Source organism: Cucurbita pepo, chromosome LG02 (genome assembly GCF_002806865.2).
Source record: "Cucurbita pepo subsp. pepo cultivar mu-cu-16 chromosome LG02, ASM280686v2, whole genome shotgun sequence".
In the NCBI taxonomy this organism is placed as follows: Eukaryota; Viridiplantae; Streptophyta; class Magnoliopsida; order Cucurbitales; family Cucurbitaceae; genus Cucurbita; species Cucurbita pepo.
The window spans coordinates 3385090-3402539 of record NC_036639.1 but is presented as its reverse complement, the minus strand read 5'-3'; the positions used below and the strand labels follow the sequence as shown (position 1 = coordinate 3402539).

General features: G+C 32.4%; 2 protein-coding genes and 2 long non-coding RNA genes across 7 annotated transcripts; 2 read left to right on the top strand and 2 right to left on the bottom strand.

Moving 5' to 3' along the window:
• The first annotated feature begins 2974 nt into the window (after window positions 1-2974).
• LOC111787898 lies at window positions 2975-6882 on the top strand. 4 transcript variants are annotated; one of them, XR_002814045.1, is made up of 6 exons: window positions 2975-3238; window positions 3361-3403; window positions 3775-4048; window positions 4887-5032; window positions 5690-5782; window positions 6722-6882. It is a non-coding gene; the product is annotated as an uncharacterized LOC111787898 (long non-coding RNA). The 4 variants fall into 4 exon arrangements; XR_002814043.1 differs by having other exon boundaries at window positions 3724-4048; window positions 6722-6807; XR_002814046.1 differs by having other exon boundaries at window positions 3673-4048; window positions 6722-6807.
• A 12-nt stretch (window positions 6883-6894) lies between these two features.
• On the bottom strand, window positions 6895-8363 carry LOC111787897 (1-aminocyclopropane-1-carboxylate oxidase 5-like). Its single transcript, XM_023667991.1, has 3 exons — window positions 8092-8363; window positions 7659-7885; window positions 6895-7542 (listed from the first exon to the last, which is right to left on the bottom strand). Exons 1-3 carry the CDS (start codon window positions 8191-8193, stop codon window positions 6933-6935), a joined length of 939 nt encoding a protein of 312 aa, XP_023523759.1. The 5' UTR covers window positions 8194-8363; the 3' UTR covers window positions 6895-6932.
• Window positions 7417-9422, top strand: LOC111787899. Its single transcript, XR_002814048.1, has 4 exons — window positions 7417-7556; window positions 7669-7782; window positions 7856-7896; window positions 8748-9422. It is a non-coding gene; the product is annotated as an uncharacterized LOC111787899 (long non-coding RNA).
• A 2420-nt stretch (window positions 9423-11842) lies between these two features.
• On the bottom strand, window positions 11843-16135 carry LOC111787896 (replication factor C subunit 4). Its single transcript, XM_023667990.1, has 12 exons — window positions 16028-16135; window positions 15859-15937; window positions 15680-15759; window positions 15092-15214; window positions 14947-15016; window positions 14777-14850; window positions 13938-14058; window positions 13791-13853; window positions 13143-13202; window positions 12635-12760; window positions 12469-12552; window positions 11843-12086 (listed from the first exon to the last, which is right to left on the bottom strand). Exons 1-12 carry the CDS (start codon window positions 16069-16071, stop codon window positions 11997-11999), a joined length of 1014 nt encoding a protein of 337 aa, XP_023523758.1. The 5' UTR covers window positions 16072-16135; the 3' UTR covers window positions 11843-11996.
• Between the last annotated feature and the right edge of the window lie 1315 nt (window positions 16136-17450).

Genomic DNA, 17450 nt, shown 5'->3' with positions numbered 1-17450 from the left:
ATGCTCGAGTTGACAAATGTTTCTTAGTTTGATAAGTGTTTTGTCTATTGAACTATGCTCGAGTTGACAAATGTTTCTTTTTAGTTTGATAAGTGTTTTATCTATTGAACTATGCTCGAGTTGACAAATGTTTCTTTTTACCTTATTAAGTGCTTTATCTATTGTACTATGCTCGAGTAGCTTAATAAATGCTTTATCTATTGAACTATGCTTGAGTTGATAAATGTTTCTTTTTAGCTTCATAAGTTATTTATCTATTGAACTATACCCGAGTTGAAAAATGTTTCTTTTTAGTTTAGTGATATGTTGGAGCGAGCATAGATTTGAAGTTTTAACTTTTTTTGTTATGATAAATGCAACATTACAAACTCTCGGTCTCGAAGAAGTTAATATGTGTTTTATCTATTGAACTATGCTCGAGTTGACAAACGTTAATCTTTTTAGTTTAACGATATGTTAGAACAATGATACGTTTGTGTTGTCTGATGTACTAACGTTTCATCCAAAACCAAACGTAAAAATATTTTTTAAACACCTTTGAAATAAAGTACGAACGTTTTTCATCCAAAACCAACGATAAAGTTACTTGTTAAGCTCTTTTGAACGTTCAAGAGTACGTCAACCAACATTTTTCATTAAAGTTTAAGGATATTACAGAAATATTTGAAAGTTACGACGTATTTTTGAGACCAAATACAAAATTTATAGATATTTTTATTAATTTAACGTAACGGAATCACTTAAACATGAGTAATTAATTATAAAAATTTATAAGAAATTAGAAAGGTAGAAGGGATAAAAACTAGGGTTATTAGGTAGTATTTGGGAAGAAAAGGAAAAGGAAGTAAAAGGATGACCTAAAAGGACACGTGTCAAGCATAGAGAGGAGGAGAAGGATTTAGGGTTTAGGGTTTAAAATCTAAAGCATCAAATCAAAGAATGAAAAGGGTTTTTGTTAACCCAAAATGGGAAGAGGAAGCACTGTGAAAACTGGGTTTTTGAAAGGGAGAAATCTCAAATCACACTCAATCTAATCAATAAGCTTCAATTCTTTGTATGGGGGTTTCTTTTAGGGGTAAAATTGTCATTTCCTTAGTTGTTTTTCGAGACCTGTTTTTTAATTTTGACGTTCATATTAATTATAATTCATTAGTATAGGAATTAAATTTGAACGATCGACGTGTGAGTCGTTTCTTCAACCTCTTTTTGATATCTATGTAAATGGGGGTGTAGGTTTTCTTGAGTTGTTTTGTTCTTTAGGGGTAAAATTGTCATTTCGTTACTTGTTCTTTGAAACCCGTTTATTAATTTTGAATGTTCAAATTAATTATAATTCATTAGTATAGGAACTAAAGTTGAATACTTGACCCGTGGGGCTGTTTCTTCAACCCCTTTTTGATATCTATGTAAATGGGGGTGTACGTTTTCTTGGGTTGTTTTGTTCTTTAGGGGTAAAATTGTCATTTCGTTACTTGTTCTTTGAGGCCCGTTTCTTAATTTTGAATGTTTAAATTAATTATAATTCAATAGTATATGAACTAAATTTGAACGACCGAACGAACTATAACCCGTTTTTTCAACCCCTTTTCGATATCTATCTAAATGGGGTTTAGATTTTCTTCGATTATTTGGTTTTTTAGGGGTATATTGTCATTTCGTTACTTGTTCTTTGAGACCCGTTTTTTAATTTTAAACGTTCAAATTAATTATAATTCATTAATATAAGAACTAAATTGGAACGACCGAACCAACTATAACCCGTTTTTTCAACCCCTTTTTGATATCTATCTAAATCCGTTTAGATTTTCTTGGGTTATTTGGTTCTTTAGGGGTAAAATTGTCATTTTGTTACTTGTTCTTTTAGACCCTTTTCTTAACTTTGAATGTTCAAATTGTTTCTTTTAACCCCTTTTTGATATTTAGATTTTCTCGAGTTTTTTCGTTCCTTAAGGGTAAAATTGTCATTTATTTATGTATTCTTTAAGACCCGTTTATTAATTTTGAATGTTCAAATTAATTACAATTCAAGGGTTTTTTTTTTTTTTTAAATTAACATTTTCCATAAGCTTTTCTTTCCTTTTTCGAGGGTTGGGTCTCATTCCCGACTGCTTTCATCTCTCGCTCACTATTAAATTGAAAAAAAAAAATAGTTCAAAAGCTTCTCCTCTCTTAACAAGCAATACGAGATCGCCCGTTTTCTCAATAATAGACTTCATTTCGTTCTTATTTACCTAGCATTTGATGTCCAAAAAGATTCTCGATCCTCCGACGTACAAAATCTTCATGAAAGCATCTTTTTTTTTCTTTTCTTTCGACCATTAACATCGACCCTACCTCTCTAATACTTTTTTTCAAGAAAGATTCCGTCTACCGAACCTAAAGCTTAATAGGCAAGGAAAAAATAATAATAATACAAATATAAAGTACAATACAAGGCCTAGAATTTAGGGCTACATGTGGTTCATGTCTACACGTAAAAAAACACGACAATAATGAAATTTACCTCAATAAAATAATTGCCTACGTGAGGAACGGTTGATTTTTTTTTACAGTAGTAAAAGAAAGTCAATTACTCTACGGCACGCTCAGAAAATAAATGCGTAAATTTTATTATTGTTTTAAATATTTTACTTTAATTTTCTAAATTATTTAATCTTTCTTATAAAACAATATTAATTAAAGTGATATAATTAATTAAAATGATACAATATTAATGTCAAATTATATATAAATCATATTTATTACGTCACGCCCACAAGGCCCAACTAAAGGTAGGAACTCTATGGTTTGAATTAAACAAAAATTATATATAAATCATATAAAAAAAACATATATAGAAAAATGATATTTTTAAAGTAAAAAAAAAAAAAAGAAAGAAGAAAAAAAGAAAGAAAAAAACAATAGNCATTAATATAATTTAAAAAACATTATTTATAATTTAACCTAATTTAATTTTAGTAGTAAGAAAATTTACGCGGAAACCCTTCCCGCCATTTACACAGTCCGCTTTCTCTTCGTTTCATTTCCAAAGACACTCCAAATTCCGTTCCTCTCTCTCTCGTCCATGTTCGATCGAGGGAGAAAGTTGACGAAGCAACGGCGGAGATGCTGAATTCGAAGCCCTTCGCCGGAGGCAGCGTGTTCGTGTCCTGCAATCTTGTTTCTCAAGAGATATTTGATGCTCTGAAGCAGAATGGGGCTGACGTCTTCATCTGTTGCGATCCTTCTCGAAACGGGGGTAATGATTATGATGTTATCTCTCTGTCGATCATGTATGAAATGTTTCATCGGTTTTGTGTTTGATTTCTCATTCTTCTTCGTATTGGCTATGGTTTTTTGGTTTTTGATTCTGGTTTGCAGGAAAAGTTCGAGGATCTTTGCGCGAAGGTGTGCAATTTTTTAGGTATGGTTCTTGTAGGTTTTAATTTGTAGTTTCGATCTGTTCTTCTCCTTCTTCTGCGGGGATAGGACCGGAGTGCAGTTTTTTGACAGACGAGTGAGACTTGTAGGAAATTGGAGGTCTCGATTATTTGTTCAATGCGATACTTACTGAATTACTGTTATAGCTTTCTTAATGAACATAAATAGTAGCCCGGTGACCATGCAATATGTCTTCATTGTCCGCTTGCATTTCGAATTGGCATGCCTAGTTGTTTGAAATTATCATTTCAGTCCGTCGCTTGGGACCTGGTGCTCATATCGCATTGCAATTTATTGCTATAGAATTGAATTTCTGCTATTGGGAGGGTCCTCAGTGCGTGCTTTCATGTGCAGAAGAGTACAGACCGCTTCCTCAACAGGATTTTACTTGTTACCTTGCTATGGATGGTGTGAAAATTCTGGCATCCGGTTTTCAGGCGGATGAAAAGCTACGTTGCTAATGTTCCTATTTCCCCCCTTTTTATAGAAGTTTGTTTCTAAATTATAATACAAATTTGCAGGTTTAGTTAGGGAAGTTAGTTACTGCAATGGGAGGAGTATTGCATACAAAAGCATCTCTAGATTCACCTTCATCGTCGTGAAGAATGTCTTGGCTGCAAAATATAAGGTTGTGATGCTTGAATTTACCTTTTTATTGCGTGATGTATATGTGTATTTTGTTTTTTTTTTATCTGTGTAAAGATCCTCCAAATATTTATACAAATTTCTAAATTTCTCACAATTATAGTTTAAAATAAGAAAGAGAATGGATGGAAAGACAGATTTTGTAAGATAATGGTTTTGAGGTGGGGAGTGGAGGTGGGAAAGGGAAAGGATTAGTGATAGTTGAAACATTAATTTTGTTTCAAATGCAAAGGCAACTCCGTGAAATAGCTGCACTTCTATAACCATTAAGATTCCTAATTATTTGAAACTCTACAGCAATCCAGGGCCTAGAATAGAAGCGATGATATGGGAAATACTGATGATGTCAGAGCCTTGACTATTACTAGAAGGATTTATGAGGAAGGGATTTTATTATACCAAAAGCATTATATAACAATCATTATGCAGCACAGTTGTTATCTTAACACGAGGCAATTATGAATATAATCTTCAAAATCTTCTGCATTCTACATAATTGATGTAACATAGTACGTAAGTGAGAATAGCTATTGATATCTCGCAGAAAGCTGTATTTTGTTCAACAGTTCCAGCTCCATAACTTTGAAAGTAAGTCTTCGGAGTGTATATAATTCTAAATCAGTTCCTTTGACCTCATTGTATCTCAAGTATACTCCCATCCTGTTAACAGATCGATTTAGAAAAGTTTAAGATAATTCCAATGTCATTTAGCATATGAAAAGGGTACCATTCCTTTTAGCATATGAAACTATGGCTTTGACAAATTTATTCATTTTATTGATGATATATATTCTGACGATCATATTTGAATTCTCTCCTAGACAGCTGAAATTGTTGAATGGATAAATCAAAAGGGGGAGGGGAGATTGTTGAGGACCACAAGAGAAACGACATCAAAATCTTCTGTAGTAACTTTACATGTTCCTGATGTTGCTGCTGCAATTGAGAACTTGTTGGAGCAGACAAGGTAAAATATGGATAGAGCTTTAATTCCATTACTTCATTTCAATATATTGTTCTCTCGGATCGTTCTGTTCCACTTTCTTTTTTAAGATTCATGATCGGAAGTCACCTGGAAAGACTTGCTTCACCAAAAGTGTATCCTTTTATTGGGATCAATGCCTTTTATGTTTAAATATTTGATTTCTTTTGCACTTGGGTTAATCCTTTAAGGTACCAGATTTTCCCGCGTGATTGTTCCGTCATTGGTCTGGTGAATTGTTTCCTAGAACAATAAAGATTATACTTTCTTTGAGTAGTCATTTCATTTGCAAAATTCAAATCATCCCGAATGCTTTTCTTAAAGCTAGCTTGCAAATAAAAAGCAGTAGACTATTTTTCAAACTTGATATCAATCAATACTGTACCCTTTACGTGATTTTGGCATTATGAAAACTTTTATACTCCGTTCGATAACTATTTGATTTTTCATTATTTCTCTATAATAAGTTTCATCTTTCTTAAGAAAATATTTCCTTGAAAATATTGGTTAAAACATCATTTCACTAAAAAACTCAACCCTATAAAGCTATACTGATATCCCTCTTGGACGAATAATTACAAACACAGTTCAGTTTTTCCTTTGTAACTCAGTTAATGAGACTTTTATTTTGTATAATCTCAGAGCTGAAAGAAAAGAAGACGTTAGAATCCTAATACTGGAGATGGGAGCGCAGGCATATATTATGGTTTTAGTGAAACACAAACCGAGTCTCAGGTGTGTGCATGTGTTTTCTTTGTCATTTATACCTCTATTGCAATTATGTGTGATGAATGTTTGAAAATTGCATCCCTCTCTGACGACAAGATTTTGGAAGAACTGAATAGATTACAACTCATAAGATTTTAGAATCATCATTGAAGTTGAAATTGATACTAGGAACAAACATACTTGGCTATTAGTTCCAGCCTGTGAACAGTTCAATGTTTGTAGGTTGTGGGTTATGAAGAGGATTTGTCGGGAATGCAAATACTTATAGACAGAGTTCGAACCTGGAGTAGCATGACTTAAACCTACATCTACCCTTGTAAAATACGTAAAGCCTTAAAAGATGGTGGTAGGACTATGAGCCGCACTGTGAAGGTTTGATTAGAGATTGATATAAGACTTAAATATGCGAAGATATAAAATACGCGTGTTGGTACGCTAGAGAATTAAATGTCAAGAAAATAGGTTTGATTAATTTAATAAGACGCAATGTGCGTTTAAAAAATTAGTCATCAAGAAAGTAAACAAGATTAGTGGAAAAACTGCCTCCAAAAAATATCTTGGGCAAAAAAAGTCCTGCACTGTTTCGATGATTAAAAAAAACACATATTTTCTAGATTTTGTTTTTAGAAATCAAGGTATATTCATTTTTGGGTTTTAAAAAAAATAAAAAAGTTTCTTAAAATGTAGTTTCATGAACTCGGTAATTACATGAATTCATCAGATAAATACATAGTGTATGTATATATGTCTATTTATTTATTTATGTAGGGAGGGAATTTGAACTCTGATCTTTGGATTTAAGATTATAGGCTCAATTTGACATTTATATCTTTAATTTATATATTATATGCATTTAACAAATAACAAAAACTATTCACTCTTTTTAGTACGAAATATAATATTGAAAACAATATTAAATATTGGTCCTTCGGACACCTTACACAGCATACAACAATATATGGAGAAACAACAGCAATTACTAAAGCAAACACACACACCCAAAGGGAGAATGGTTCCCCTTTTGTGTGTGTGTGTGTGTGTGGTGGGGGAATGGGGTGTAGAAAGAAACAGTTGCATTATTCAAATATTGTCACTACTACATGAAAACCCTTGAATGAAAGGCCATCAAGAGAGTGAAGTCCAACAGTCCTTAGATTCATGTCCCTCGCATTGCCCTGACAGCTTGAAACCTTGGTTCCTTTGGAAGGAACTTCTGCTCAGCATAAACCGACATGTAGTCTCCAAACACAAACTTGGGATATCCTTTTTCCACCTCCTGGTTTGCTTTATTCACCAGCTTTGGTGCCGGAGCTATGATGGCTTCCATTGATGGGTTGTAAAACGAAGCAAGGGATCTCCTATTCCCATTTGGGGAGGGCAGAACCCGGTGCCAAACACTCTTGTATCTTCCATTGCTCAGGACCTCAATCTGATCACCTGTGTTGATGACTATGGAGTTCGGCAATGGCTGGACATCTATCCACTGCCCATCTTTCAGGATTTGAAGGCCTCCCACCTCGTCATCCTGGAAGAGCAAGATGACACCACCAGCATCGGTATGCGCACGGAGGCCGTTCACCAACTCCGGGTGTGGGCATGGTGGGTAGTGACTGACTTTGGTTCCAAAGAACGCCTTGTCCAGCCCATCGCCACCATTGCAGGCAGCCTTTATGTATCCCTCAGGTAAACCCAAGTTCTCATCCATCACTGCCATCACCTTTGCAGCTAGCTTCTTCAGCTCCGATCTATACTCTGCCATGGTTTCCCTGCCACAATATTCGTGAGTTGCTTTCAAAACCTACTCTCTGTTTGTAAGAAAAATTGATTGCATGATATATTTTCACGAAAAAGCATAAAGTTTGAAGTGTAGGTGCATGCTTACTTGAATCCAGGAATGTTGGAGGGCCATTCGTTGTTATCATGGAGAAGGAAGACATCTTCCCAATCAAGATTTTCCAGCTTCTCGCCGCTCTTGCGTTCCAGCAAATCATTCAGGAGCTTCACAGGTTTTGAACTCTTGAAATTCTCTTCTCTTTCCAGCTTGTAGCACTCTGAACAAACCTTCTTCACCCTCTCCAGGAGCTTTTCTGGAATCCCATGGTTCACCAGCTGAAATTCAGGTAACATATATTTTAGTCCACAATATTATAGAACATTTAATTAGCGCTCTTGCATGAAAACATTGACCAACTTGAGTATAACTCACTCAACTGGTTAAGACATTATATCTCCGTTAAAAAGATAAATTCAAATAGCTACCTCTTGAAAAACCGTTACTCAATGAATAGAATAACTAATAAGTTTGTGCGAACTACCTGAAAGAATCCCCATTCTTCACAGCCATTAGCTATCTGAGCCAATGTCTTGGCCCTTTCTTCTCCATCAAGCTTTGAGAAATCAATGACTGGGATTGCCATTAGAATTCAAAAACACTGTATTTTAGGAAGAGAAGTTGAGAAGATGGATTAAGATCTTAAGGTGATGTAGTTGAATGAGAGAGTTTATGTTGGTGGGTTTGGAAGGGAAAGGGCAGTCCCTATTTATAAGGGCTTCCCTCCAACTTGGATGTCAACCATTTGTTTATTAAATCCCTTTTCTTTTAAAATAAGAGCCCCCCCTTGAAATGGGACGGTGACTTTTTTAGTAAAGAATTGTTCAATAGTCAATGCCCTCTGAAGTTCTACCTCTGTTTGCAACACATTGCTGAAGGCACTCAACTCTACGTGGGGTCCCACACACCTCGTCTTGCAATTAATTAAATCGTTGCCGACTGTTTTGATTGGCTCCAATCTCTTAAAACTTGGAGGCTACCAATCATGGGGCTACCATGGACAAGTGCATAATCATTTTATAATGATCCGATTGCTTGATGAACAAATTTTTATGTTTTAGTTCTTAATCAGCGGTATTATTTTTTAATTCAAGTCTTATTGTTCTAAAATTTATACCATTTTTGTTTGTGATTGTTTAGATTTACTGATAGTGATGTAAACTCGTGGCTGTGGCATAATTCTTATTAAGCTGGCAAAGTGGAATTACGCACTCAACCGAGGTAAGTCTCTAATCCTTCTAAATGTTTATGATATCGTTAAAATTTGAATTTTCTTTTAGGTGGATTTACTATGCTATCACGTTTAATCAATCAATAGGAAGGTTGTAATCGAGCGTTCTTAAATGGTAAGGACTAAATTGAAATATTACCTAAATATAAGAACTAAAATGTTTGTGTAGTAGTAAAATATGATAGGTTAAGATAGTGATATGAGATAAATAAACTAAGCAAATGATAAGGTTAATAGGCATGATATTAATCTTACTTAAAACATAAATCTATGCCGACTACCGTTGATTATGTTGACTTTTGATCTTCTAGGTCCTAACTTTGACTCTCACATGGATACGCTTTTGATTATCAATGGTTTACCTAAATATTTAATTACTTCTTACACATAGTTTGTGGGTTAAGGAAAATAGGCAGCATCGTATCATGGCTTTTAAGTTTTAACATACATAAAGGGAAATAACCTTAATTATTGGATTAAATATTAATAAAATATTTAATAGATAATCATTAAATTACACACTTTTGGTTGGCCTATTTTTGTAAATCACCATATTTTAAAATAATTTTTAACACTTTTCTTAATTTTCAATTTTCTAAATTTCTAGATTTGTTGTTTTATTTACCTATTCATTTCATTGGAATTATTGAAATTTTGAATTTTTATTTAATTTTGATTGAGGTATGTTTATGTTTATTTTGATAATAAATATAAGTTAGGGTAAGTGAGAATTAGTTAAATTAATGGTCATAAATTGTTTAATGCAATGAATCAATGGATTTCTATAAATAGAGCATAAATTAAAATAATGTGTGGAGTGGGAGACAAACAAATCACAGATTGAAATAGAAATTAAATATAAATAATTTCAAAATCAAATCCATATCAATGAGTCAAGTGGGAAGGAAAAAGCCATATAGATGCTTCCAAAACTAGAAAATAAATTATAAAATGTCTTGTTTCTTTATTTTAAATAAATAATTGTAATTGTTAGGCTTTATTTTTATTATTTTCTATTATTTTTATATTTTAAAATAAAGGGGAATAATGACCCATAATTCATTATGCATTGCAATGTATACTTGGCAAATCCATATCCTTAGGATTTGATTCCAAGTGTTGCAATTTTAGGGCCCCAAGGATCTGTATAAAAATTTAAAATACAAATAATCATGTCATTTTTATTAAATATTTACATTATTTTTTAAATATTATTTTCTTCTCTCCCTCTCTCTCTCTCTCTCTCTCTCTTATTTCTCCTTACATTAGTGCAAGAATGTTTTTAACAAAATAGTGATTTATTATTTCTTAATATTTTTATTTAATGGAAAAAAGAAAGTAGAGGATATTGGATGTGATATGCTTAAAATTTTCACTAAGTTGAACAAGATTTTTTCTTCTAATTGGAGTATTAAAATGATTGAACGACATGTTTGTTAAGTTTTGTAGATATTTCTTTTAATGTAATGTTGCTAATTTAATTTGATTTTATTTGTAAGTTAATACTTAAAAAAGAAAGCGCAGAGAGAAAAAGATTCTTGGCTAAAAGTTTCTAATTATTTGTTGAATGGAACATGGGTTCATGTATTTGCTTTCATGCTAAATCACTAATAATGGACTAAATCACTAAATTTATAAAAATAAAAATAAAAACAAAATTTTGAACCCTTCATATATATATATATAACTATTTTATCATCGACTTCGAGCCATTTTTGTGTCATTTTTCATAAGGAATATTGTTGTTATTTTTTTGTTTTTCACTTAGAATTTTTTTTCTTCATTTTTCTTATTATATTCAGAGAAGACTAAAATGAGATTTATTTATTTATTTATTTATGTGCATAAGACTTCACAACTTAAACCCACACGAGTAGACTCTAATCGGGCCACTGAAAAACATTGTATGAAAAAGTTGAGTTATGGTTAATAATTTTCTACGATAAATGTCCAAATATAATGAATTTGACATGTATACTAAGTAAAAATTGTATTAAATGGGTTAATTACCTATTTTTTTTTTTTTTCGCTTTGCCTCGAGATCCGTCTCATGAGATTGCGATAGCAAATTAAAAGTAATAATAATGGGATGGGTGAAGCTTGAACTATGTAAGTTCATGCAGCCATAATGCATCAAAATTAAAGGACCCTTTCTTCCATTTTAAGAATACTGTTTCATTCAGACCACACATGGAGCCTAAGTAATGCTTCTCTTACAAACCACAACATTTTGTCTAGGTTGCCTGTATCTACATAGATTTCTTGTCTTTTTTTTTTAATTTTAAGTTCTTAATTTTAATTAACTATTGTTTAGCTTTCATATTTTTTTCGTATTCTGATTCCTTTTTTTAGCTTTTAAGTTTTGTATTTGATTAAAATACACCTTTTCATTTTACTTTCAAATACTTCCATTATTGTATTTTCAATAAATTTTAAAATTAGTCTCCAAAGGTTAGTTTGTGAATACATATATATCAAAAATCTAATTATGCTGTTTTTTTTTTTTTTTTTAATGAAAACTAACATTTTAACTTTATATTTATTTTTTAAATTTACTTTATTTTCATTATTGAACAAAATTTATAAAATATGGGTCTAAGAATTTTCCTACAAACAAAAAAAATAAGAAAAATGGTTGCATGTTCCATTGGGATTGTATTAATGAAGGAATATTCTTCTTGGCTGGAAAACTATATATTAAAACTCATAATTTGCTAATAAATTATATTTATTGTTCATCAAAACCTACTAAATCAACTACTAACACCCAACACTCCCTTAATTATTATTCCATCTCCCATTATGATTACTCACCTAACTAAATTAAGTTTTATATAAAGTTTCTATTTACTTTTTTTTAAAAAAAAAAATTAAAACTTATAATCCATACTCCAAAAGTAATTTTTATGAATTTATCTTGTTTTTTAAATTTGACTAAGAATTCAATTTTTTCAAAACGGTGAAAAATGTAGTAAATAATTTGTGAGGAAATTGGCATAAATTCAAAAACAGAACTCTCAAATCCACCTAAAATAAACAAGATCTAACTTGTAAATTAGCAAGGTACACACCAGCTAGCTAAGAGCACAGTTCCAACAATTTCTACGAGCCAAGAGTTGCCTTGTTTCTATACAACATGGAACAGTTTAATCAAATATTTACAGTTGCATACTGCTACTCAAAGCTTGCATTGTTTGACTAACCACATCCAGCAGCTGCAAATATTCATCCGCACCATCAACCAGACACTGCAGATTGGCATGGCAATAATGTTGGTTTGCATGATGAAATAAATGCCATTCCAGAATATTATTGGGTAAATTTCCATTTTGTATCCGTGTAATTTTCAATCAAGATTAAAACCAAACCAAGGTAATATTTGTCAACATAATACGAAGTACTTACCAACATTAATGCAAGAAGATAAGATGGGCTACTCTTAATGTTAATATATATATATATATATATATAGATATAGGTATATAGATAAAAGATTGGTAGAATCTATCGACTCTAAGTTGTCAATTCCAAATGACAATTTAAACTAATAATGTAGCCAACTTGATGCATACTTCACATGAACTTTAGATAGCAAAAATGCAATAGAACATGGAAAGAGATAGAAGTGACCTTATCTGCTTCAGCCAACTTCTTGCATATCTTGGCCTTTTGTTCATCTTGCAAATCATGGGCTTCAATAACCACCTCAAATATCTGTAGGAATCATGAGTTTTGTCTATCTACGTTCATCATTTGAAAATACAATAACATGGTATAGATTGAGCAAGAAGAAAACCTGTGAGAGCATCTGAGCCACAGGATATCCTTCTGCAATTACATTATTGACTTCCTTATTTGCAAGATCGAAGTTCCCACTTTTACAAGCAGCAAAAAGCTCATCAACAACCTCCCGTGGGATAATCTGCAAATGATAAAAATAATTATGATTACCCAAGAAAATATTTCATGAACAAATTATAGGCATACTTTTGAGAACAAGAAAGAGAATCCATCCACTATCGAGTTTCCAAAAAGCCTAATAATCTATATTATAATCAATGGCAGAAAATGGAACACCCCGAACTCGTACAAAAGAAAAAATAAAATTAACAGATAGCATATTTGTGGTCATGCACCAATGCTACAGTTTCAGAAGAGATCATGAGACGGCAAGGCATATACAGATAGCAACAATATTCAACAAGAATGGGAGCAAAGTGAGCCATTATTAAGGACAATCATTTTTAAACATCTGTGTTGAGTATTCTAGGGACGATAACTTATCAAAATTTCACATAACTCACCCCAGACACGCTAATCAGATCCTTAGAAGAGATTGATGATCCAAATAAGCGTGCAGCTGACTGGAGGAAAAAAGAAAGAACAAGAAAAGGAAAGCAGTTAGAAAAGATTGAAACACTTGCTTCAAGAAATGTACAATAACAGCAGTAATGAATTCTTAAACAAACTTCATTTTAAAGATCCAGATTAATAACTACAACAATTGAGCTTCTTGTCAATGAGCAATGAGCAATTGGATTTATTGCCCATCAAATTCTCCCGTAATCTGATTCTAAGCATTAACGCAACATAAGCTCTTCTCACCCTCATTGTCTCTAATTTTCCGTTCCGAGGGATATCAGAGTTAGACATCATGTAGCATTGTTGGTTATAAAATTTAAAGCAGAAAATCGTTTGCAGTCCCAACTGGTTTGCAACACTATGAAGTCTACACACTAATGCAATTTTTATCAGTACACAGACATGGACAAAGGAACTGCAAGGATACGTCAATAGTCTAAAGTATAACATTGTCAAATTGTAGTAAAACATGTGGTTCTCTTCCCTATAATCATCCAAGCTCTTAACATGATCATGTTTAACATGACAGTGAATATAAAAAGAAAGGTTGTAAACCTACAAAATGTGCAATGTTGCAGACTAAATCAAACCTGTAAATATGTGATAGCTCGACGCAGGTCACCTTGAGAGATTGAACTTAAGGTTGAAAGAGCCTATACAGATTGCAAGTTTACATCACATCGAATATAGCTTATTTCAAACGATAATTTCTAAATACTAAGCAGCAAAGAGCAAACCTCTCCATCTAGACTTAGACCTTCTTCATTGCTAATGTGCAATATACGCTTGCTCATAACCTTTTCAGAGAGTGGCTTAAACCTGAACTTTGCACACCTTGATGCAAGGGGCTCTATAATCCTACAGAAGTGGAAAAAACACTGAGATGACAGTTTAGCTTCCCCACACTAGCACTCGATCCAATACCAAGTAAAAATAGCCCATGGTAGAAATCATGAGCAATTAAGAAATCAAATGTAACCATATAGAATGCACAATACAAATAGATACAACAATTCTGTAAATTGAACAAACGTTACAAAAATATGTACATTCATTTGCATGCCTCCATAAAAAAAGAATTAGATGATTGTGAAGGTCAAAACTTCATGAAAATAAGGTAGCAACTGGTTTGATATTATCATGTTCCTGCCTATCCACAATCATGACTCCCGTACTCCTAGAGAATTCAACTTTAACGACAATTAGATTGAAATCTAGTTAAAAGCTATAATGGTCATCTACTATTGTTTTCAGAGATTTGAGTGTCATGCCCTCTCTCTCTCTCTCAAGGATTTCTCCAGAAGCAAAATTATCACCAACTCTCCCAATGCTCTGTCATAAATGGCTTAAACATAAAACTCTTATGAGCTACGATCATTAATTTACTCCATAAAAGGTCAGAGACTGTCATAAATATCAAAAGCACAGATCAAAAAACAAAGTAAACAACAATAAATTGGAGACTGTCGTGAACATTAAATAATAATAATAATAATAATAAATCAAGAAATAAATATCTACAATAAATTAATAAAGAGAAAGATAAAAATGCAAGAAAAAGGAAGCTAAGCTTCACCTGCTGATATAGTTGCATATAAAAAAGAATCGTGTTACTTTGGAGTGTGTTTCCATGGTACGCCTCAGGGCATTCTACATAATGTTTCAATATTAGGAAAAAAAAAAATGAAAAGAAAAAAGTGTATCTATACTAAAGCAAATAGATTGTGTGTAGACTGATGATCACACCTGAGCATCTTCAGTCATTGAATCAGCCTCATCCAGAATGATTATCTTGAATGGTGGGCAAGGATAACCCCTAATTTTTTTATTAAAAAAAAGTGTGAAATAACAAGATTATAGTAAAATGTTATCGGTAGGATTAGGAAATTACCCCTGGCGTTGGCCACTGCTTACAGCAACACCAGCAAAATCTTTTATCTTAGTCCGAACAACATTGATCCCACGGTCATCACTTGCATTCAATTCCAAAACTCTGGACTTGTAAAGTTCAGGACTACAAATATTAATTTTTACATCAGATATTTCGTTGTATCAAAATAAAACTTAAAGAAACCAAACAGTCCATTTCATATTAATCCAAGTAGATTGAACAGTTTCATAATCAAATAAGCAAATCACGAATGCTTTGAGCAAAAACCTCCAGAAATCTTTGATACCTAGCACCTCATCATAATAACCATAGAGAGGCCATGGTTTATTTATAGTTTCATGTTTCAACATCTATTTGTTGAAAAAGCTCATAGATAGACAATGTAGATAAATACCTAATTCCCAGCTGCATAAAATCCAAGATATCTCTAACAAAGGATTCTAAAATACTCATCCAAAGCTTCCGGGAATTCAAAATATTTCTTAGAAGGGATTCTGAACTACCAAACATAAATTCACAGCTTCCGCAAAATCATTAACAGAATAGCACAAATACGACTAAATAAAACAGACAGAAGCAGAAACGAACCCGAATAGTTCATGAGCAATCGCGAGGGCGGTGGTGGTTTTTCCGGTACCCGGCGGTCCATAAAAGAGCATATGAGGACACTGTTCAACCAACAATCGAAGACAACAAAGAATTAGCAATGTGTTGAGAAGAAAAACACAACACCACCATAATCTAAAAGAGAAGCTAATAATACGTACACTGGCAGTCTCGAGAGTGTTGGTCAGGACCCGAACGACTTCATCCTGATGCGCCACATCTTTCACTTGCTTCGGTCGACTGTCATTCGACAAAAATGGACGACATTCGAGCTCACGCAACACATTCTAAAGAAACAAGCGAACTGAAAGAAAAAGAAAGTGAGCGTACTATTTCTCCACCCATGGTTGAGAGCTCTGCAACAATGGCGCCATTTTTTTCCCCTCTCCAGCCACTGGTCCACCTTCCCCTGCACCGATAATAGGGTTCTTGTTTGCCCCGCGTTCAGTTGGAGAGGAAAACTTTCGAATTGTGGGCTTTAGCCCATTTTCTTATTGGGCCTAAGGCCCATTTTAGATTATTGGACCTATGGCCTATTTTATATTATTGGGCCTACGGCATATTTTATATTATTGGGCCTATGGCCTATTTTGTATTATTGGACCTATGGCCTACTTTATATTATTGGGCCTAATGCCTATTTTATATTATTGGGCCTAGGCCTATTTTATATAATTGGGCCTAGGCCTATTTTATATAATTGGGTCTCAGGCCTATTTTATATTATTGGGCCTAAGGCCTGTTTTATAAGGAATAACTTTAATATATAATATAATATGAGACTAAATTAATAAAAATAACTTTAAATTTTTAACTTTATTTAAAAAAAGTACTCCCAACCTTCTAGAAGTTTCCTTCTTAACTTTAAAAATATAATTGAGTTTTTAAAAATTTTAAAAATTTCATCAAAACTCTTAAATTTTTTTTTAAAAAATTCATTTCGTACCATATTTCAAAAATATTCATGAACTTTTGAGAATAACGTTGAAAATGAGATCATCTATAAGACATTTATAGATGGTAAAAAAAATTTAATTGGTATTTTTAAATATAGTATTTTAAAATTTTCAAATCGAGACAAGACAGACCTGTGTTACTTGTTACAATCGCAAGACAGACCTGTGTTAATTTGTTGAATTATTTTTACTATAGTAGACAAAAGTACGTGAATGTCTTACCTTTTTTTAAAACGTTCAATTAAATTTATAAATATTATTCTTTCCCTATTTGAATAAAGTCGTCTATTTAAGGTATTGATTTTTATCTTAATGTAATGAACTCATACAATCGATCTGATTCAAACCGATGTGTATAAACAAATTTATTAAGAGTTTGAATTATCCCGACTTTCAAAAAGATCAATATAATTTATTCTAAATTAAGAAAATGAATATTTTTTCCGACCTGACGTATCTTTCCTAAACTTGAAAAAATAACAAATTTTTTAAAATTAGAGGAAATTTCAAAATTTTAAAAGAAGGCTGTAGTTTCTTGAAAATCACTTTTCGAGCAACTTATTTTTTATTTATTTATTTATTTATTTTCATTCCATTATTATAAATATCAATTTAGAATCACTTTTCAGCTAAAATAACAAATAATTATTCCATTTTTGTTTTTTTTTTTTAATTTTCCTTTCCTATTTTCACTAAAATTTGAACCTTTCTCAATTTTCCATTTCTAAAACATACTTGTTTTCTAGAAACAAGAGAGAAGTTGGAGCGAAATAAGGATAAATGAGCTGTCATTCAGA